Raw genomic sequence first — 24,373 nt, 5'->3', positions numbered from 1 at the left:
CCTCCTGCGTTCTGCTCAAAGGTCCTCCTGCTGGTGCTGGTGCGTTCCTCTGCGATACACAGGAAGTGTAGCAGCGGCTGAGGGGGTGGGTTGTCTGTGCGCACCTCCCTCCACCGTAACAGCTGAGGCAAGCGGTCTGGCTCCCTCCCTCTCTCCCCTTCAAGTCAGTCACGTTCACTAAGGTTGATGTAGTTTACACGTCCGCCACGTATTGACTTTTCCTCCTGCAGAAGCGTTAACATCATGGCCGACCTGCAGACCATATCATGATGGTTTGAGCCAGCGGGCGGGCGTGGGGTAACGGTAAGTGGCGCCTGGTCGACACCTCAATCATACATACAACAGCCAACCGCTCCTTACATCAACAATGCCTGTTGCCCATTTTCTATGATACCAATCCTATCGTTATTATATAGTGGTTGTTTAGTAGTTATATAGTGGTTGTTTAGTGGTTATATAGTGGTTGTTTAGTAGGATACCAATCCTTATGGTGAACGTTACTAGAATTAGATTTTTTAAGAATATTACTATGTGACGACAGGAAGAAATCTTCTTAATCACAATAGATTATACAGTTACATTTTTTCAGAAACAAGACAACAAATCAATACGAATAATAAGATACTAACTAGACAATTACCTGATGAAAACATTGATTATAATATTTAGAAGAAACATTTTGTTACACTGACTCTGGTAGCGTTACGATCCTACACTGACACTGGTTAAAGTTACCATACTACAGTGACCCTGGTAACGTTACTATCCTACAGTGACTCTGGTAACGTTACCATCCCAGTGACCCTGGTAACGTTACCATCTTAAAATGACCCTCGTAACGTTACCATCCTACAGTAACCCTGGTAACGTTATCATCCTACCGTAGGGTCATGGTTGGTCCTCGACCCAGTAGCTCTGACCTGGATCTAATTAGTTCATTCTAATGTTTCTCTTGTACCATATCTGCTTTCTTCTTGTCAACAATGATACCTTCTTTATCTCCGAAGCTACACCACAAAATATAAGTTTCTAGCAGGATTATTATTATTATTATTATTATTATTATTATTATTATTATTATTATTATTATCATATCAGTTATTATTACTATTATCATTATATTTTCCATAGCGTTTACGACTTACAGTTTTTAAAACATTTTGTGCTTAGGTTTTCGTATAATCATAAATAAAAAACATTTATGCATTATATATAATTCATGACTAACTCTATTATAACTAATAATTATAAATCAAGTATTAGAAACATACAATCTTACGCTCCAAATCTGAAAGAGAATAACCGTACGAGAAAAAACGACAAGAGAGAAGTAAAATGTAATTATAAATTGAGTGTCATTACAGTAATCGTGAATACAGAAAAAAAAACAGACCAGATGATCTACGACGAGGTCACCTGGTGGAGGACAGTAATACCTTCCCAAACCGGTACTCCCTCAGTACAGTTGGAGACTGAACAAAAAGAGAGAGAGAGAGAGAGAGAGAGAGAGAGAGAGAGAGAGAGAGAGAGAGAGAGAGAGAGAGAGAGAGAGAGAGAGAGGGGACGAGGAAGGCCTGGAATTCCACCAATAATCCCCCTTCCTTCACAGGACCACTTCAGTCCACTGAGCCCCTCGACAAAACGGTTCCGTGACCGGCAGTCGCGAAGGAAATGCCCCGTTGCCAGATGTCATCTACACATCACCTTATTTCGTTTAAAAAAAAATATACTCGTTTCTCATTCCCACATAGTTACATAATAACAAGCAGGTAATTTGTTAGTCTCTAACCTTCAAATCACCATCATAACACGGACCAAAATTGCGATACTCATCTTTTTTTTCCCTAAAACTTTGCGAAGAAAAAAAACCCAACTTAAAAGTCAAGATGGCAACTGAGTACCAAACCGCCAAACGACCTGATTGTACAAGATGACGTGACCGTCGCCTCCTGAACTAGTCCCACATCTGAGGCATGACATGACAGTGTCACCGGTAGACTGGGGGGGCCGCTGGAAACTGTCATTTATAAAAACGATCCTCAGAAATGGTTTGAAATCATAACCACATAAATATCTCGTTATTTTAAAACGCTGTTCACCTCCGACATTTCGGTGTTGATTTAAGTATCTGGAGGGTTGACATGGCATGATACAAGTGTACATCTTGGCCAGAATGATTCACTAATGTGTCTGGTGACCTAGTGGTGCAGCTGGTGGCGACAGGTGTGGTTTGTATGTACCACACCGTCCCGAGCGTATGGCCTCCCCCACCTGTGCAACACGGTCCTCGCCTTCATCTTACACACACACGGCTGGATTCCAGCCACACTTGCTGTAGTGAGGCACCTGAGTACACTGACATCGACACCACAGGTGCAACGAAACTGACACGGTACGGCTGTGGAGGTAACGGTACGGCTGTGGAGGTAAACGGTACGGCTGTGGAGGTACACGGTATCGCTATGGAGGTACACGGTACGGCTGTGGAGGTACACGGTACATCTGTGGAGGTACGCTGTACCGCTGTGGAGGTAACGGTACGGCTGTGGAGGTACACGGTACGGCTGTGGAGGTACGCTGTACCGCTGTGGAGGTAACGGTACGGCTGTGGAGGTACACGGTATCGCTATGGAGGTACACGGTACGGCTGTGAAGGTACACGGTACGGCTGTGGAGGTAAACGGTATCGCTGTGGAGGTAAACGGTACAGCTGTGGAGGTACACGGTACGGCTGTGGAGGTAAACGGTGCGGCTGTGGAGGTACCATCATATCAACTTGTGGTACCATCATGATAACAACTTGTGGTGCCAACATGACATCAACTTGTGATACCAACCTGATGACAAATTGTGGTGCCAACATATCAACTTGTGGTACCAACATGTCAACAACTTGTGGTGCCAACATGATAACAACCTGTGGTGCCAACATATCAACAACTTGTGGTGCCAACATATCAACAACTTGTGGTGCCAACATGATAACAACTTATGGTGCCAACTACACGGGGGGTTTGTATGGCTTGTGGTAACGAAGAGGAAGGAGGAGTGGAGGAGGAGGAGGAGGAGGAGGAGCAACACTGTCTTGTGGACTCCTGTCGAATGTAAGACAGACAGATAATCGTACACAGGGATGTCACAGAAGCATTATTATCCTTCGAGATAAGGATGATAATAAAGATAAGACTCACACAATCTACTGCCAACATCAATAGGCCATACCAACCCTGGCAGGAGATAACTCATGCCACCCGACATGAAGACGTCGTTGGTGCTTTCCATGACTGGAGTGATGGCTGCATGGAAGCCATGGCTTTATGTATAGCTGTGTCAGTAGACAGTATGGCTGTATCAGTAGACAGTATAGCTGTATCAGTAGACAGTATAGCTGTATCAGTTGACAGTATAGCTGTATCAGTAGACAGTATAGCTGTATCAGTAGACAGTATGGCTGTATCAGTTGACAGTATAACTATCAGCTGACAGTATAGCTGTATCAGTAGACAGTATAGCTGTATCAGTTGACAGTATAACTATCAGTTGACAGTATAGCTGTATCAGTTGACAGTATAGCTATATCAGTAGACAGTATAGCTGTATCAGTTGAGAGTATAGCTGTATCAGTTGACAGTATAGCTGTATCAGTAGACAGTATAGCTGTATCAGTAGACAGTATAGCTGTATCAGTTGACAGTATAGCTGTATCACGTGACAGTATAACTGTATCAGTAGACAGTATACCAGGTATCAGTAGTCAGTAGACAGTGTGCCAGTCACAATAGACAGTATGCCAGTACCAGCAGACAGTATAAGTGTATCAGTAGACAGTATACCTGTATCAATGGACAATATACCAGTGTACATCCTCACCGGGGAAAGTATAAACTGGCGACCATAGACATGGCCGAGTAAAAGAGGAGCCACTTAGGAAGATGGAGAGAGGATAAACACACACGTGAAGACATGACGAGTAACGGTGTGAACCAAGGGTAGACCAGAGTGTGAAGACATGACGAACATCACCTGCGTGAAGACAAGAGAGCAGGAGAACTAATGAACGAGGTAAAAACAACAGAAGGCGAATTGTTTAGCTTTTTATCAATGTCAGATGGTCCTGGGTCCATTCATGGTCGGGTTAGGACATCAAGTGAAAGAAAATATGAGACTAAAGAGAGACTACGGGAAGGTATGTGAAGCGGAACAGCGAGAGGGGAGCGAGGCGACAGAAGTGAGAGGCGAGGCAGCAATATGGATGACCTGTTCGCCTTGAAAGTTCCAGTCTGGTCGAAGTGAGGGACTATAGCGGAGATGCAGGACCACATACCGTTATGACAGAGAGACCTCCTAACCCGACCCTTTCGACAGACCATCACGAGGGAAGGCCTCTTCTGACAGTCTCAGAGACAGACCATCACGATGGAAGGCCTCCTCTCCCATGACAGTCTCAGAGACAGACCATCTCCAGGGAAGGCCTCTTCTGACAGTCTCAGAGACAGACCATCAAGAGGGAAGGCCTCCTCTCCCCCGACAGTCTCAGAGACAGACCATCACGAGGGAAGGCCTCCTCTCCCCCGACAGTCTCAGAGACAGACCATCAAGAGGGAAGGCCTCCTCTCCCCCGACAGTCTCAGAGACAGACCATCAAGAGGGAAGGCCTCCTCTCCCCCGACAGTCTCAGAGACAGACCATCAAGAGGGAAGGCCTCCTCTCCCCCGACAGTCTTAGAAACAGACCATCAAGAGGGAAGGCCTCCTCTCCTGCTTGTCACAGTGTCACCTGGACTCAGTATGCTCGGCGCCAAAGGGAGGAGGGGACGAGTTGGGACTGCCCAACCATCACACCTCCCGCTGGACTGTGAGGTCCACAGCCCCCCAGGGACGTGACTGTCAGCTGCCAGAGAGTAAATAAACGACTAACAATAATTTGTACTACGGAAAGCAATGTTAGCAAGTCCGCATCTTACCTATATTCGATAAACGATAGCCTAATCCTCTCATTTCATTATCAAAATTCTTTTTTACAAGGTTTTCGATGCCTTTCATTAGTGGAACATGTGATAAACGACACCCACAGTTCCATACAACACATCAAGACCGGAAGGACAGATGCCACTTATAACATGGAAATATTCTTAGGATGACATACCCTCAGAGCTTCGGGTAGGGAGTTCCCCCCAGGGTAGTCGTAAATACGGTATAACACGTTAGCAAAAGTAGATCATCGGTAAAAGGTAGCCGAAAGTTGAGCCAATGGACTTAGTGTAACGCATAAATGACGTACCCGGTAAAATAATAGCCAGGGTATTACTTTTACGGAGGAAAATGAAGACGTTCAAAAGGAAAACAGTATCCTAGCACCGGGTTCTGTTACGGTGGAGACAACAGTGGCTAGAATCGATGAATTCCAGGTCGTTACAAGGTTGGTCGGGCTTTAGGGCCATCAATTCTTTGGGCCATTAAAGCTACCAACGTCATCCTACATCAAGCAACACCTTCTTCAGGTGCTGAAGTTATGATTCTAAGACCATAAACCCTCTTACTATGCATGCGGTCCATTTGACTGGAAAGGGGTTGAGGCCCAAATCAGAAGAAATGATACTGAAAGAAACCATAGGTTTATGGTACTGGGCCACAAAGAACCTAACCTTGATCCCTTATCAGGGTTAGGTTCTTTAATAAGACAGAGCAGAGCTTTGTGATATGGACAGAAATACGAAGAGATTGTGTTAGATGAGAAGTATTGGATTCCCCTTATTGACGTTGAAGAAAGTCGGATATTTTAGCGGGATATCTACTTTGTAGGATACAGACCTGTGTCTGAGGGGAATGACATATATTTGTGATACCGTACAGATCACTTATAAAGCCAACAGAACTGACTCTCTATCTCTTTGGTTTAGTTCTAGTAGAACCAGGAGCTTATCAGCTACGTATGGCCTACCTTATAACGGAGTTGGCAATGCAAGGCTAGTTAGGATATTAGATGACCAAATGAAAGCAGTTGTTTGCCAGGGTGAAAACATGTCTTACAGACATAGGAAGCCAATGGCAATCAAGGCAGGTCCGACAGCATCTTGTCAGACAGTGCCACAAGGGACCTGAGTTTGGAGGCCTGACCTCAAAGGATTGTGACACATTTACTTACTTGGGCGGAACATTACCGGGTTTTACACCCACTGTTATAAGAATTCTCCTACACATGATCAACTTACTTCATATGTTCTGGCAGGAAAGCCTGATGTCAATAAAAGAAATCTGAGTAAATTCGGGGAAAAAAATAATCGTAGCAGAGTTGCCAATTTCTGGTCATTCACGTTTTCTCTCAAGAAAGACTTCATAAAGACGATTTACATTATACTGAATTTATATATAAAATGTACAAATTCAATTCCAGGGTAGTATACAGACCCTTAAACAACGAGCAAAACAAAAAAAAAAAGATAGAGTTTTGTATGCTGATATCCAATTTTCAGCAAATATCAAAGCAATAATTGTTGGGATCTCAACAGCCTCAATATAAACTGGAACTTCCCGACACATGAAAACGAAGGTGATAGATTAATTGATAAAAATATAAAGGCTATTTTTACAAAACATAACAAATAGATAAAAAAAAAAAAAAAAGGAGGGAACGAGGTGAAGTGGGAGACCAAATCGGAGGTGGAAGGATGGAGTGAAAAAGATTTTTAGTAATCGGGGCCTGAACATGCAGGAGGGTGAAAGGCGTGCAAGGAATGGAGTGAATTGGAACGATGTGGTATACCGGGGTCGACGAGCTGTCAATGGATTGAACCAGGGCATGTGAAGCGTCTGGGGTAAACCATGGAAAGGTTTGTGGGGCCTGGATGTGGAAAGGGAGCTGTGGTTTCGGTGCATTACACCTGACTGCTAGAGACTGAGTGTGAACGAATGTGGCCTTTGTTGTCTTTTCCTAGTGCTACCTCTCGCGCGCGCGCGGGGGGACGGGAGTGCTGTTTCATGTGTGGCGGGCTAGATGAAGGCAGCAAGTATGAGTATGTACATGTGTATATATGTATATGTCTGTGTATGTATATGTATATATATGTTGAAATGTATAGGCATGTACGTGTGCGTGTGTGGGCGTTTATGTATATGAATGTGTATGTGGGTGGGTTTGAATTCAGTTGTCATCATACTTCTCTCAGTTCTTCCTAATATGACTGTTCATCTTCAACTCTCGATTTTCGAGACATTAGGATGAGATAGAAATGGATGACTGGTCAACCAAAGCGAGAGACGTCTCATTAAAGGGATCAGACAGATGTGGCGCCAATGGCAATTGGTTCTATTCTCCACTATGTTCCTTCATCATGGTACGAGGGGTCGGTGGACGACGCTCCAGTTACGCCCCAAAGATTTCCCATTCCGCTGTCCAACTTTCGCTCACTTTCAATCATTCTATTACAGTAAATGTATTTGTCACGCGCCCCTCAGTGTAAGGGAGTCAAAAAATACGTCTGGAGAGAGTTATGTTCTCCTGTCCAAAAGGAATCGAATTGGGCTTATGTGTATCTCAAGAGGACACATTTACTAGAATAAACTTGGTAACTTGTTTTGTGGTTGGTTCGCTCTCCCGCTCTCGTTACGATAAAGAAATAACTGGAATTAAGTTACCAACAACATGGTTCGTGTAAAACACAGAATATCAGTAAGAACAGTCGTTCCCTCACTGTATAGTCTTGTGGCTGACGTCATTCAAAAAGTACAAAGTCTTCAGGATGGGCCAAGTGTCCCTATGGATGACTTGGGCGCGAATTTCTCGCATTAAAAAAAAAAATAAACAGAGACTGAGCGGCCGACATTCCCTGGTCTGGGCGTCCGCGTACGCCACCACCATCGAAAATATCACCACAAAACACACACACACAAAAAAAAAATCGACTTACTGTGACATTATCTATCACAGTTTAGGAAAAAAAAATATATATATATATAAACGTCTTAAGGTTAGTATCTCCAACGGAAAATGGCACTGTAAATAAAAAAATATATCTATACGAAAGTACAAGGTTGTTGTTCGTGCCTGTGGCTCTTGGAGGCTGAGACAGATTTAACTGGGAATTTTTTTTGGTGTGGTCAGGGTCGTTACGTGACCTACCACTGACCTCTCCCTCATAGACTATACTGAGACTATACTGACCAAATTTGTTGTACTGATCAAAATTGTTCAACTGACCAAACTTATTATACTGACCAAACTTGTTACACCGACCAAACTTATCATACTGACCAAACTTAATATACTAATTTGTTATATTGACTAAACTTATTATACTGACCAAACTTAATATGCTAACTTGTTAAAATGATTAAACTTATTATACTGAACAAACTTATCATACTGACCAAACTTATCACACTGACCAAACTTAAAATACTGTCCAAACTTAGAATACTGACCAATTTTATTATACCGACCAACCTTATTATACTGACCACACTTGTTATACTAACCAAACTTATTATACCGACCAAACTTATCATACTGACCAAACTTAATATAGTGACCAAACTTATCATACTGACCACAGAAGAGTTACAGAGACAATCAGGTGAGCAGTAGAACGTATGACGTCAACAGTCATGGTATAAGACTCTGCACAATATCATCTGCATTCTCTCAACCTGAATGTCTGTATGCTGACTCTGGCAGGCAAGCTCCCCATGAGACGCAAGGAACTTGGCTCAAAGTGTCTCTTTAGGTTTAAATGTACACACACACACACACACACACACACACACACACACACACACACACACACACACATATATATATATATATATATATATATATATATATATATATATATATATATATATATATATATATATATATATACCTTTGCTGCTAAAGGGACTGATGTATCTAATCAACATCCAAAGTTCCCTAATAAGCCACCAAAGAGACGGTTTGAATACAAACTCTATTTCAAGAAGTAGGTTTTGCTTGGTTCCTTTCTTAGAAGCTCCCTGAGATCAAACTTTGCAAGGGACTGGATGAAAACAGGCAAAAGTTTTATTGCCGCTTATTCATGAAACGTAAATTCCTTAAGCATGGTACGACTCACATTCATACAGAAAAGAGATATTGACTGTGGGCTCAGAATGTGATGAAGGGTGTAGGCTTCATTGTAGTTCCAGAAGAAGAACCTCATAGAACAAGACTTCTACTACATTCACCCACCAACGCCAGCTACAGCTTGACCGTCCGGAAGGAGGCGAGCTCGCCCGTCGAACATCGAAGTCGTCGTACAAGACTTGACATCGAACTGAAGCTAAAGTCTCTTTACTACCTCGCCCAGCCGGAGCGGACCATCTCCACCGCTCTGGTCACCTTGACATGTAGTCCTTACGTCTTCTGCCTCGGTCGTGGTGAATATGTTTACAAGGTCTCCATCACCAGCCATCAACAAGGATGGCACTAGCTTAAGGAGGGGATAGGCAGGCAGGGTTAAGACTGCATCAGAGTGTCATCAACCTCTATACAGTGGTAAGAACTACAGTGGTCAACACCATAGTGGTGAGCACTAGTGGTCAACACCACAGTAGTGAGCACTAGTGGTCAACATCACAATTGTGAGCACTAGGGTGGTCAACAACACCACATTCGTGAACACTAGAGTGGTCAACAACACCACAGTAGTGAGCACTAGGGTGGTCAACACCAGAATGTGGCAAGACAAGACAATCTGTACTTACACTCCGCCCACGTAGTGGCCGCCCACAGTGCCACCCATATCACCGCCCACACGGCTGCCCGCAGCCCCTCCTGAAAACAGACAACAAGTCATTTAGCTACACATTAAATAATCCACTTTTAACTCGGTCATAAAGCTTATTAAAAGTATACATTAAGTACATAATTCGTCAAGATAAATGAGAAACATTTATGGGTAAAGTCTTGTTGCCCATCACCATCTGGTATCTGGCTGCTTATCAATGAATGGTACTTTTCTTGGGGGGGAAGGATGGGGGATTTTATCTTGGAGGCTCCCCACTCACGGGTACAATGTCCACACCAAGGCCGGGCCTTACATGATATACAGAGAGGATAATGAAAGGGAAAAAAGGAGAGACAACGGAAAATATTTAGGAATTTTGGAAGTAGTGGAAACCGTGTTTTAAAACGTGCAAAGCCATGGTTGTTAGGAAAGACATGAGAAAGGTAGAGAGTTCCAAAGCTTTGAGGTGTAGGGGAAGAAACAGTTATCAAAACGGCCGAACTAGAGTGTTGCAGACAGCTATACAGAAATCATGTGACGCGGCAGCAGCTTGCCGATATTGCGTTGGTCTAGCTAATATTGGGGGCACACAGGCAGCCAGCTCTCGGGAGCAAGAATTTAGATAAAAAATCTATGGAAGAAAGAGAGAGAGAGAGAGAGAGAGAGAGAGAGAGAGAGAGAGAGAGAGAGAGAGAGAGAGAGAGAGAGAGAGAGAGAGAGAGAGAGAGAGAGAGAGAGAGAGCCAACATTCCGGCGTGGGGGCAAGTGGGTCAAGTTTGGAAGCTAAGTCTGGTACCTCACTGCATAACACAGACTGGTATGTTACATCCCCATCACACACTGGAAACTTATTATATATCACAGACAGGTATCTTACTACCAATTAATGATTGGTATCTAACTGCCTATCATAAACAGGTATCTTACTAACTATCAATGAATGGTACCTAACTGCCTATCATAAACAGGTATCTTACTAACTATCAATGAATGGTACCTAACTGCCTATCATAAACAGGTATCTTACTAACTGTCAATGAATGGTACCTAACTGCCTATCATAAACAGGTACCTAACTACCTAAACAACCACCAGTGCCAACCATAACAAGTTGCTCTTTCACTGTGCTGACCTGACCTGACCTGACCTGACCTGACCTGACCTGCCCAACAACACTCATCAATCCCCCCCCCCCCCCCACACACACACACAGTCACCGTAACAACCCGTTCATTCACTGATCTGACCTGACCTGATCCGTACACACTTTCACTATGACCTTAGGGTGTGATCCGCCGAGCGTGACCTACAAAAACCCCTCACAATTATGTTCACCTTCTTACTCTGCCAGGAGCCTCCAAACCCTCGCTGCCAGAGGCCTCCAAACCCTCCCTGCCAGGAGCCTCCAAACCCTCGCTGCCAGAGGCCTCCAAACCTCCCCTGCCAGAGTAAACACCCTCTGACAGCCAATAGGAAACCTCCATAGGTTCTTATTTCTGTTTACATTCGCTGTTATGACAGGTTTAGCCAACTGGTTGTAACAAGCTGGCTAACAACCCCGGTGCAACAGCTAAGGTGTGTGGACTTAACTAAGCGTGTTGACAACACTGACTGATGTGGTTCACACACGATACAAACAACGGCCTTGATAATGATCCTTTGTAACGCTGTACCGCAGTGGATGCAGAATGCTGTCGGCTGCACTAGTAACTAGTACTGTAACCTCCGCTACCAGGAAACTAGTTTCCTCTGTGTGAACGAAATCTATATCTCAAGATACAGCAAGTAGTATCTGACAGTACCATAGCCAAGAATGGGTTACAGAGAATACAGCTGTCTGTGTTGCTGCACAGAACTCTTCCAGCTGCTATGTGTACTTTAGAGGGTTACAGCATTAGAATACAGCAGGTAAGGATCTGTTTGTTGACCCGATCACCTCGATACAGACCCTGGGGAGCGGGTAGTGACGTCATACGATATCCTGCACCGTTACAACCCTCCACACCTCATCTACAACCCTCCACACCTCATCTACAACCCTCCACACCTCATCTTCAACCCTCCACACCTTACCTATAACCCTCCACTCACCAGTTACTACCCTCCACCCACGAGTTACTACCCTCAACACCTCACCTACAACCCTCCACCTACCAGTTGCTACCCTCCATACCTCACCTACAACTCTCCATCCACCAGTTACTACCCTCCACACCTCACCTAAAATCCTCCACCTACCAGTTACTACTCTCCAAACCTCACCTACAACCCTCCATCCACCAGTTACTACCCTCCACACCTGACCTACAACCCTCCATCCACCAGTTACTACCCTCCACCCACCAGTTACTACCATCCACACCTCAACTACAACCCTCCATCCACCAGTAACTACCCTCCACACCTCACCTACAACCCTCCACCTACCAATTACTAACCTCCACAGCTCACCTACAACCCTCCACCTACCAGTTACTACCCACCACACCTCGCCCACAACCCCCCAGGGAGCAGGGCCAGGGGTACAGGGAGCAGGGCCAGGGGTGCAGGGAGCAGGGCCAGGGGTGCAGGAAGCAGGGCCAGGGGTGCAGGGAGCAGGGCCAGGGGTGCAGGAAGCAGGGCCAGGGGTGCAGGGAGCAGGGCCAGGGGTACAGGAAGCAGGGCCAGGGGTACAGGAAGCAGGGCCAGGGGTGCAGGGAGCAGGGCCAGGGGTGCAGGAAGCAGGGCCAGGGGTGCAGGGAGCAGGGCCAGGGGTGCAGGAAGCAGGGCCAGGGGTGCAGGGAGCAGGGCCAGGGGTACAGGAAGCAGGGCCAGGGGTGCAGGGAGCAGGGCCAGGGGTACAGGAAGCAGGGCCAGGGGTACAGGAAGCAGGGCCAGGGGTGCAGGGAGCAGGGCCAGGGGTGCAGGAAGCAGGGCCAGGGGTGCAGGGAGCAGGGCCAGGGGTGCAGGAAGCAGGGCCAGGGGTGCAGGAAGCAGGGCCAGGGGTGCAGGAAGCAGGGCCAGGGGTGCAGGAAGCAGGGCCAGGGGTGCAGGAAGCAGGGCCAGGGGTGCAGGAAGCAGGGCCAGGGGTGCAGGAAGCAGGGCCAGGGGTGCAGGAAGCAGGGCCAGGGATGCAGGAAGCAGGGCCAGGGGTGCAGGAAGCAGGGCCAGGGGTGCAGGAAGCAGGGCCAGGGGTGCAGGGAGCAGGACCAGGGGTACAGGAAGCAGGGCCAGGGGTGCAGGAAGCAGGGCCAGGGGTGCAGGGATCGGGGCCAGGGGTGCAGGAAGCAGGGCCAGGGGTGCAGGGAGCAGGGCCAGGGGTGCAGGAAGCAGGGCCAGGGGTGCAGGGAGCAGGACCAGGGGTGCAGGAAGCAGGGCCAGGGGTACAGGGAGCAGGGCCAGGGGTGCAGGGAGCAGGGCCAGGGGTGCAGGGAGCAGGGCCGAGGGGTGCAGGGAGCAGGACCAGGGGTGCAGGAAGCAGGGCCAGGGGTACAGGGAGCAGGGCCAGGGGTGCAGGGATCGGGGCCAGGGGTGCAGGAAGCAGGGCCAGGGGTGCAGAAACCAGGGCCAAGGGTGCAGGGAGCAGGACCAGGGGTGCAGGGAGCAGGACCAGGGGTGCAGGAAGCAGGGCCAGGGGTGCAGGGAGCAGGGCCAGGGGTGCAGGAAGCAGGGCCAGGGGTACAGGGAGCAGGGCCAGGGGTGCAGGAAGCAGGGCCAGGGGTGCAGGAAGCAGGGCCAGGGGTGCAGGGAGCAGGGCCAGGGGTGCAGGGAGCAGGGCCAGGGGTGCAGGGAGCAGGGCCAGGGGTGCAGGGAGCAGGGCCAGGGGTGCAGGGAGCAGGGCCAGGGGTGCAGGGAGCCCTTAGCGTCCAGCCTCTGAGCCCTTCACGGTAACCAGGGGCCAAGATGTAGACTGGAGCTCCAGGTAGTGGTGGGTCCTGCTCGTGCCAGGCAACCATTGCCGCAGGGGGACGGGCGTGACAGCTGCGGCTGCGGCTGCGGCTGCTGTAAGGACTACCTGCGTTGCTGTGGGGACTACCTGCGTTGCTGTGGGGACTACCTGCGTTGCTGTGGGGACTACCTGCGTCACAGGCAAGCAACGGTCTTGTGGGGTTATGGGTAGTGATATGTGGGCCTCAGCCAGCTGTGAAGCTTCGACCTCACCACCCACCTGGGGACCTCACTACCCACCTGGGGACCTCACTACCCACCTGGGGACCTCACCACCCACCTGGGGACCTCACCACCCACCTGGGGACCTCACCATCCACCTGGGGACCTCACCATCCACCTGGGGACCTCACCACCCACCTGGGGACCTCACCACCCACCTGGGGACGTCACCACCCACCTGGGGACCTCACCATCCACCTGGGGACCTCACCATCCACCTGGGGACCTCACCATCCACCTGGGGACCTCACCACCCACCTGGGGACCTCACCACCCACCTGGGGACCTCACCACCCACCTGGGGACCTCACCACCCACCTGGGGACCTCACCATCCACCTGGGGACCTCACCATCCACCTTGGGACCTCACCACCCACCTGGGGACCTCACCATCCACTTGGGGACCTCACCGTCCACCTGGGGACCTCACCATCCACCTGGGGACCTCACCATCCACCTGGGGACCTTTCCACCCAGCTGGGGACCTCATGATGCTGCCACCTGGGTGAACGCCAGGATGTATCCGACCACAACCTTCCATACTGAGCCTTACAAGAGTATAACCTGTCATCATCCATCTACCAATCTATCCATCAAGTACATACAACCTCTCACGTCATCCACACACATCCTCAACCCACCCGAGTTTATTACGTCAAAGTAAATAAATAAACTTTTCCTAACTGATTTTTTTTTTCTTTCAATTCTATTCCTATCAAATTACTTGGTCAGGTGAGGCTTGTATCTCTACTTGCATCTCTATATAAACACAGAAAACGCCCTCTCAAAACACAATCACCAAGTCATTCCCCCGGCATTACTTGAATTACTTGGCCCTGTGACTCAGACAACGTTCTCCACCGCATGTTATCTCCTACGTCCTCCACCGTGCATTATTACTAATCTATTACCTGTTGTGAGTTCTAAATGGTTAAGCCATCTTTGGAGACTGTCATCCATGTCTCTTTCTAAGTTTCTTTACGCCCACTTCATTATCTTACGTCTCTTCGTTGTAAATCAACTGACTGTTATATTTCTTTCTTATATCTCCCCAGATGATGTGATTATTACACGAAAGTGCACTTGGGAACTTATCGTGTTTCATTTCCCCGTGGACTCATAGGAATATATATATATATATATATATATATATATATATATATATATATATATATATATATATATATATATATATCGTCTGGACTGAGTATATATTACGAAAACCAGAATATAATATACCAGCCGCCACTGGCCGAGCCCAGCAAATGAACTAAGAAACAGGTGAAGGATTACAGCACAGGTCACCCTCGACCACACCACCTCTCTCAAGTTACAATTCAGGTGTTTCATTTTTTATGGAGTTATCTATCTAATATGGGAGCGAGGGACTGGAAATCCTCCCCTCCCACTTTTGATTTCCAAAAGAAGGAACAGAGAAGGGGACCAAGGGAGGATATTTCCTCTAAGGCTCAGTCCTCTTTTCTTACCGCTACCTCGCTAACGCGGGAAATGGCGAATTTGTATAATAAAAAAAAAATATGATATCTATCTAGTATACACCAGCATTCTGATTCTTGTTTATATCTCGTCTATGACTGACAACAAACGACTCAACAATATTTCTATCCATTAATGAATTATTGTATGAGATAAACTAAACACGGCTCCAGTAAGTTTGATGATTAAAGTCTTTAAGAAGGACAAATAGTGCATCAGATTCTTGGACTCACCTAACACCGTATTTCATGTTCTTTAACCGTAAAATATATAACCTTACCAATATGATCAATGCAATGCTGATCACACACTTTACAGGGTATGTTGTACACACATACCTGAGAAGTTACAGAATTTCTTATAAGACTTTCCCTGACCATATCATCACTGCTGAAGACTACGTTAATATCAAAAGTTTTTAAGAAGATAGAAACGTCGAGCAAGTTCTCACAATAAAGTAAAATCAACAAGTTTTTGTTTAAAAATGGTTCTTTAGGTTGAACATAGCAAAAAGACTTTCTAGGAAGATTACAACCTGAATCAAGGAAATGCTTGGGATGCTATAATTCGTAATCAATGGCATAGATATTACAGAGTTCATCCTCAAAGACTTCTGCATAACATATGTGAAATAATCTATGAAACATTTCTGAAAACATAGAACGTTTCACCTTGTTGTGATGAGCAGTAATGAATATACGACAAACATTATGAGTATACGATATATGCAAAACTTTGGTTTATTTTTCATATCTACTAATATCACAGTGTAAGAATGTTCATGTACTGTCTGTCTCAGTTTAAGAGTTAACTTTGATTCTACCAAGCAATTCAGATTGGTAAGAAATTAATCTTCATCTTGATCAACAAGCCACATACAAAAAAGGATATCAACATACCTATACTATTTGATATTACTAGGTATGATGTAAAGAATCTTGCTTTATAAAAAGAGATCATATATAGATTACTTCAGAGAGCAGAGGGAGGATTTCATATGCTTATACCAACCTGCTGTGTCAGGAAACTACCACTGAACTGAAACATACAGTCTTAAGCAGGTATGTTGATGATCTTTGTTTGTGGCCTATTGATAAAAGATGAAAATTTATTTCTTACCAATTTGATTTTTTTCTTTTCGTTGGAGGCTCCAGTCACAGACATAAGTACACATCAAGGCCGGGCCTTAATTGAAATATAGGGAGGTTAATGAAAGAGAAAAAGAAGAGACAAGGGAAAGAATTTACAAATTTTAGAGGAATGAATAACCTGTCTTTTATGATGTGCCAGGTCATAGTTATGGGGAAAGACATGAAAGGATAGTGAGTTCTAAAGCTTCAAGGTCTAGCAGAGAAAGAAACAGTTATCAAAACGGCCCACCCGTGAGTTCCCAACCGTTACAGTAATAATGTGACGCGGCAGCTTGCGACTATTGTGTGGTCTAACTAGTGGTGGGGGGGCACACAAGCAGCCAACTCTCAGGAGCAAAATCTTACGTAATACCTACAGAAGAGGGGGAAAGTGAACCAACATTGCGGCGTAGGGCAAGGGGTCAAGTTTGGAAGTTAGCCTGGGACACTTTATGTGGTGGATCGCCTTCGACTCTGTCAAGTAAGGATGCAGGGCTAGAGCCACCCCAGATGTGAGAGCAGTTCTCCATACAAGGACGGATCAATTCTTTATATAAACGGTGCATCTGTTCGGAAGAAGAGAGATTTCGACATTTGAACAAGACTCCGCCATTTCAAATGTCCTTTCTGTTACTATTTCTAGTGTGTTATATATCATAACTTACTGCTACATGGGCAAAAATCATAATACATGTTGTGCAAAGCTAGCAAATAAGTTCGTCTGTGTCAAAATTAACCTAGCGTTGCCTGTAACCCCTCTACGTATACAGCAATGTTAATGATAATAATATCAATAATAATAATAATAATAATGATAATAATAATAACAATAATAATAACAGCCCTAAGGATAGAGGAGAAAGAATACTGCCCACGTATCTCCTGCGTGTCGGAGAAGGCGCCTAAAAGGGGTTGGAGCTGGGGGATGGAAATCCTCCCCTCCTGTTTTACTTTTCCAAGAGCAGGAACAGAGAAGGGGGACAAGTGAGGATTCTTTTTTTTCCTCTAAGGCTTAGCCATCTGTTCTTGACGCTATCTCGCTAACGCTGGAAATGGCGAAGTATAAAAATACTACTAATAATAATAAAAACGAAAAGATAGGCAAATAAAAAACTGAAGCATATGGAAGCACTTCAAGTTGCAACCTAAACCAGACAGGGATAAGCAAGGGTATGTGATTTGGACTGCAATATGGAAGCCAGACAGAAATGTTGACAAGTTGTAAAGATGAACGTCTTGCACAGTCAAATAATTCTCTACGGAAACCATGTTCAATCAAGAAAATATTGTTACTCTTGATAGTAAGTAAACCATACGTATATAAACCATTAGAACACTAAGTCACTGTACGCTTACAACGGTCATGGCTGCACAATATACTAACCTCACCATGAAGGAGGCTAAGGCCAAACATATACCTCCAGTCTCCTAGTGTTCGGCTAACCCAGGTCACAGCGGCGTTATCATTCTAACAAACTGGGTCAAGGGCGTACCTGCTGACCAGCAGGTGAGTGACCACTGAGCATGACAGCCAGTTCTCACGCTCCAGCTCATGGCCGACCCAACCAACGCCTAGCTTCCGCTACACACGCCATCCACTTTTTAAATGTCGCGAACTTAGGGTTTGTCGACTGAGCCACCGTTGCCGTTAGCCCTGTTCTTAATATTTCTCAAATATTACCGAGATACATATGAAAATGTACATAAGGTACATACAGGGACCATATATTGGTGTACACAACATCAGAGTTGGGGAGGAGGATAATACTAAGCGGGTTATGGAGACTGACTGTCAACAAGGCCTTCGTCACCTTCCATAAACACCTGAGCTCGCTCTCTCCCTCGGCTGCCTGGACCCACCCTCGGCTGCCTGGACCCACCCTCGGCTGCCTGGACACACCCTCGGCTGCCTGGACCCACCCTCGGCTGCCTGGACACACCCTCGGCTGCCTGGACCCACCCTCGGCTGCCTGGACACACCCTCGGCTGCCTGGACACACCCTCGGCTGCCAGTAAACAATCAAGAAGTTCCTTATTGCAATTAAGAAACGACTCTTGTTACATCGTAGCAGGACATGAGTAAAAACTCTTGGGTCATGACAGAATATGAGTAAAAACTCTTGGGTCATCACAAAACATGAGTAAACTCCTGGTTCATGCCAGAATATGAGTAAACTCTGAAGTCATGACAAAACGAGTAAACTCTTGGGTCATGAGAGAATATGAGTAAAAACTCTTGGGTCATGACAGAATATGAGTAAAAACTCTTGGGTGATGGTAAAACATGAGTGAATCCCTATAATGAAACTAATGCAATGATTCAGTAATATTCTCATAAATGATGCAAAATCATTCGTTTTGTATATAAATTATATACAAACCAGGGTTAGACCTCGAAAACAAGATCTAACAAATAAGGAACATGCAGGTTATATCCAATGAGATTTTGCAATATTGTAAATATACCAATAAATACAGGATAAGAAAGAGTGGTTGCTGGTTGGTTACGTGGGCTTTTAGGTGTACCTACAACCACGATCATTTCGTAAGGCCAACAACATCAAGGTATAACCGTCCTACAGAAAAATCTTGAACACCTTCTTCAGTAGTTCAGACCATAACACATCCCCCACAGCATGTGTGAAGCCAAGAGGCACTTCTGTCTCAGGACCAAAACAACTTGGTAAATACCTACGCTTCAGATCCACGACTGAATACGCTTCAGATCCACGACTGAATACGCTTCAGATCCACGACTGAATACGCTTCAGATCCACGACTGAATACGCTTCAGATTCATGACTGAGACTAAATACACTTCAGATCCACGACTGAATACGCTTCAGATCCACGACTGAATACGCTTCAGATCCACGACTGAATACGCTTCAGATCCACGACTGAATACGCTTCAGATCCACGATTGAATACGCTTCAGATTCATGACAGACTGAATACGCTTCAGATTCATGAATGACATTATTTGCGTCTCCTTAGCGACAAGTTGACAGGTCTTTCTCTTTGAAAAATCTATGGGTACTTCTAATCCTACCATAGTAATCTTTGAGTTTCTATGAGTTCTCTTCCACTTTCACAAACAGCCTCATTTAACTGGGACCCAAAGGTCTGTTGGTGTTTGAAGTCATTTGTATGTGTAAGACACTTTGGAAAGTAAAGGGCAAAAAGATGAACGGAAGAATGAAAAAAAGAAACGAAAAGACAAAAACAAAAAACACCGTTTATCCACTTTTTATGAGAGAGAGAGAGAGAGAGAGAGAGAGAGAGAGAGAGAGAGAGAGAGAGAGAGAGAGAGAGAGAGAGAGAGAGAGAGAGAGAGAAGGATGTAATCACGTACAAATCCAGTGAAATACCGAGGCTATGAGGACTTCAATTGTACCAACAGCTACCCTAAAGACGACATATCACTGCATTTACAATGATATGGCAACTGAAATACCAGCATTAGACTGATCAAGGGAATGATGAAGTATAGACATACAGCTACTGCATAATTCTAAATGTTAGCCAAATCCCTTAAAAGAAAAGACATAAAACATACGACGGAGCTAATGATGTATACAGACATGTTTTTAACACCAATCGCTTTTCGTCTACTCCCCACAGAAGAATATTTTGACCATAGACAATAACACATGACTGCTCAGTGTGACACAGAGTGTACAGGACACCGCTGGATGTGACACAGAGGGTAGAGTACACCGCGGGGTGTGACACAGAGTACAGGACACCACTGGGTGACACAGAGGGTACAGGACACCGCTGGATGTGACAGAGAGGGTACAGGACACCGCGGGGTGTGATACAGAATACAGAACACCACTGGGTGTGACACAGAGAGTACAGGACACCACTGAGTGAGACACAGAGGGTACAGGACATCGCCTGGTGACACAGTGGGTACAAGACACCGTGGGTGTGACACAGTGGATACAGAACAACGCCAAGTGATGCAGAGGGTACAAGACACCGACAAGTGTGAGACAGTGGGTACAGGACACTTCTAGGTGTGACACAGAGGGTACAGTTACTCGACACATCGAACACGTACGTACCAATTTCTGGTAGCCCCGCCTACTGGCCAGCGTTGCCGCTTCTCCACCACACACGGCCCGGGTAGGATGGGCACTGAAGCAAGGCTTTGCTGGGTATAGTCAGGGTGCAGCCCTCGCTGTTGAGCAATGCCATGTCAGACTGAGCCTTTTAGGTACTGTCAAGCTGAGGGCAACGGTTTGTGGCCAAAGTAGTTGTTAGTTGTTGACAAGACTTAAAGCTATTACTACCTGTCGAAAGTTACTGGAATCAGCAAAGCCGATGGCTATAGTTTAATGGGCACTGTCAAGCTGAAAGTTACTAGTCACGATCATACTGCAGCAAATTGTTCATAATGAAGCTGTACTGAAGCACTATCAAGTTAAATCTCCATAAGAACTATGAAGTAGAAGTTTGCAAACCACTGTCGAAGTCAAGGCTGGTAAGGAGTCAAGTCTTAAGTCACACGTGTGAAGGCTGCAGGCGTCAGGAACAAGACCTTTAACAATGTTACGAGAAGTTAACCAGGAACTGTATAGCAGAAGGTTGCTATCAAATGCCAGACATCCGTTTCTCCCGCGATATCATCATCATCTAACACAGAGCACCTTACACCCAGGTTATCTTACAGAGCGCTTATATCTAAGTTACTTTCAACGGCACGTACACCCAGGTAACCCTTAAGAACACTTTAACCCAGGTATTCTTACAGAACATCTATCCCCAGGTCATGTTACAGAGTACCTATACACAGGTCATCTTACAGAATATATATACACAGGTCATCTTACATAGCACCTACACACAGGTCATCTTAGAGTACCTATACACAGGTCATCTTATATAGCACTTATACACAGGTCATCTCACAGAACATCTAACCCAGGTCATCTTACAGAGCACCTATACACAGGTCATCTTACAGAGTAACTGTCTCCAGGTTACCTTACAGAACACCTACATCCTTGCAAGAATCAAAACGCTACTTAACACCGTCAAGCACAGGTTACCGTGCCTCTACAGTCTCGGGTCGGTTTACTCATAACACAAGCGGCCAAAGTACAGAGAAATGATGACTGAAATTTAAGCATCTTCCATAAACCTCCCATTCTGATAATCCCTCCCCTTTTAGTCGCCTTCTACGACACGCATGGAATACGTGGGAAGTATTCTTTCTGCCCTATCCCCAGGGATGATATATATATTCGCCATTTCGCGAGTTAGCGAGGTAGCCTCAAGAACAGATGACTGAACTTTAGAGGGAAAATCCTCACGTGGCCCCCTTCTCTGTTCCTTCTTTTGGAAAAGTAAAACGAGGGAAAGACTTCCAGACCCCTGCTCCCATCCCTTTTAGTCGCCTTCTACGGCATGCAGGGAATACGTGGGAAGTATTCTTTTTCCCCTATCCCAAGAATGTGTTTTGAAATGGTTTGGTCACATGGAGAGAATGAGTGAGGAACGATCAACAAAGAGGATATATGTGTCAGAGGTGGAGGGAACAAGGAGAAGTGGGAGACCAAATTGGAGGTGCAAAGATGGAGTGAAAAAGATTTTGAGCGATCCGGGCCTGAACAAGCAGGAGGGTGAAAGGCGTGCAAGAAATAGAGTGAATTGGAACGATGTGGTATACCGGGGTCGACGTGCTGTCAATGGATTGAACCAGGGCATGTGAAGCGTCTGGGGTAAACCATGGAAAGTTTTGTGGGGCCTGGATGTGGAAAGGGAGCTGTGGTTTCGGTGCATTATATGACAACTAGAGACTGAGTGTGAACGAATGTGGCCTTTGTTGTCTTTTCCTAGCGATACCTCGCGCGCATCCGGTTGGAGGGGGTTGTCATTTCATGTGTGGTGGGGTAGCGGTAGCGACGGAAATGAATAAAGGCAGCAAGTATGAATTATGTACATGTGTATATATGTATATGTCTATATATATGTATATATATATATATATATATATATATATATATATATATATATATATATATATATATATATATATATATATACGTTGGAATATATATATGTGCGTGTGTGGACGTGTATGTATATACATGTGTATGTGGGTGGGTTGGGCCATTCTTTCCTCTGTTTCCTTGCGCTACCTCGCTAACGCGGGAGACAAGGGCAAAGTATAATGAAAATAATAATAATAATAATAATAATAATAATAATAATAATAATGATAATGATAATATATATATATATATATATATATATATATATATATATATATATATATATATATATATATATATATATATATATATATATATATATATATGTACGTATGTATGTATGTATGTATGTATGTATAATTATATTCATATGTGTGTGTGTGTGTGTGTGTGTGGTTTCGGTGCATTCACATGACAGAGTGGAGGTGATGCGGCCCTTCCTCGTCTCTACCTGGCGCTACCTCTTTAACGGTGGAAATGATCAAGTATAGACGAAAGATATTTAAGGAACTGAAGTTTCTTTGATACTGAAGATAAAGAAAGCTATAGAGTGAGTGAGGGGGAAGGGGGGCGCGAAGGTCCTGCAGGGGAGCACTGAGGAATTTGTGGAGGAAGGCTACGCACCATCTGGGGAGGAGGCGAACGAACATGGTCGCGTTCGAGGGGTACAGCAGTCCCGTCGCCGCCGGTGTTGTATGGATGAGAGGCGTGTTCGGGCCTACATGATAAAGTACATAAGAGAGAGAGAGAGAGAGAGAGAGAGAGAGAGAGAGAGAGAGAGAGAGAGAGAGAGAGAGAGAGAGAGAGAGAGAGAGAGAGAGAGAGAATTTCATCGAACTTTGATGTTAGGTAAACATGTGGTGCGACGTGAGGAAGGCTGATCGCGCAGCCAGAAATACTAGGCTACGACACAGGAAGTGGCAGTGAGAGGAGCATTTATCAAGGAGCTACAGACAGCGAGCAGATGTGGTTTGGTCTTGCGGAGAGAATGACCTACTGAGAGAGAGCACACGCATTTCCAAGGTGGAGGGAACAAGGAAAGAGGTTACATCAAGGACGAGGTGGAAAGATGGAATTAAACACGCTACAAGTGCCCGGGGCCTGAACATGCGAGAAGGTACAGCAAGGCATACAGCGAACTGGAGCGGTATGGTATATAGGGAGGTGCTAGGCTGACCCAGGGCAAATGAAGCGGTCAGGGGAAATCACGACCATGTCTGTGGGGCCTGGTTGTGGGTAAGGGCGCTATGCTTTCAGTGCATTACACACGACAGCTTGAGTGAACATTATCATTTTTCTAGCGCTACCTCACTGAGACAGCAAAAAGCAAGCCTTTATGAATATATATATATATATATATATATATATATATATATATATATATATATATATATATATATATATATATATATCAATTTCTACATGGTAGAAATTGTTAGACTTAAGCAACATAACTATGGTATAAGAACAGGACTAGAATCAAATGCCTATTCAATCATGTTAGAAATTATGATCATTGTATTAACAAAAATAATGCCACCTCAGTAACTATTAACTCCTGTACCACGAAAATATTATCTACCATTAAATACACAAAGAATTGTAGCAATATCAGTGAAGGTCTATACAAATTGGAAAGCTTTATTGTTGATCAAATTTGTAAATAGTTCCCCTTCTTGTCCATATAAGTGTATGACACGCTTGATGCCAGATTTGAAAGCACCTCCAATCGGGTAGCCACTTGTTTACCAAATGGCATCCTAGCTACGTCCCTTCGTTGTATATCAAGAAAGAAATATAACAATATTTCTTTCTTGTATCTCCTCCGATGATGAGGTTATTACATGAA

The 24,373-nt window shown here is 45.2% G+C and overlaps 1 protein-coding gene across 1 annotated transcript in view; it reads right to left on the bottom strand.

Moving 5' to 3' along the window:
* Cad99C (cadherin 99C) overlaps positions 1–24,373 on the bottom strand; it is a 175,790-nt gene that overhangs the window by 143,277 nt on the left and 8,140 nt on the right. The window contains exon 2 of the mRNA XM_071696412.1: positions 9,720–9,789. Coding sequence (XP_071552513.1) covers positions 9,720–9,789 — 70 coding nt within the window. The remainder of the gene's footprint in view (positions 1–9,719; positions 9,790–24,373) is intronic.

Source organism: Panulirus ornatus, chromosome 59, assembly GCF_036320965.1.
Source record: "Panulirus ornatus isolate Po-2019 chromosome 59, ASM3632096v1, whole genome shotgun sequence".
Classification (NCBI taxonomy): domain Eukaryota; kingdom Metazoa; phylum Arthropoda; class Malacostraca; order Decapoda; family Palinuridae; genus Panulirus; species Panulirus ornatus.
This window is presented reverse-complemented; position numbering and strand designations above follow the sequence as displayed.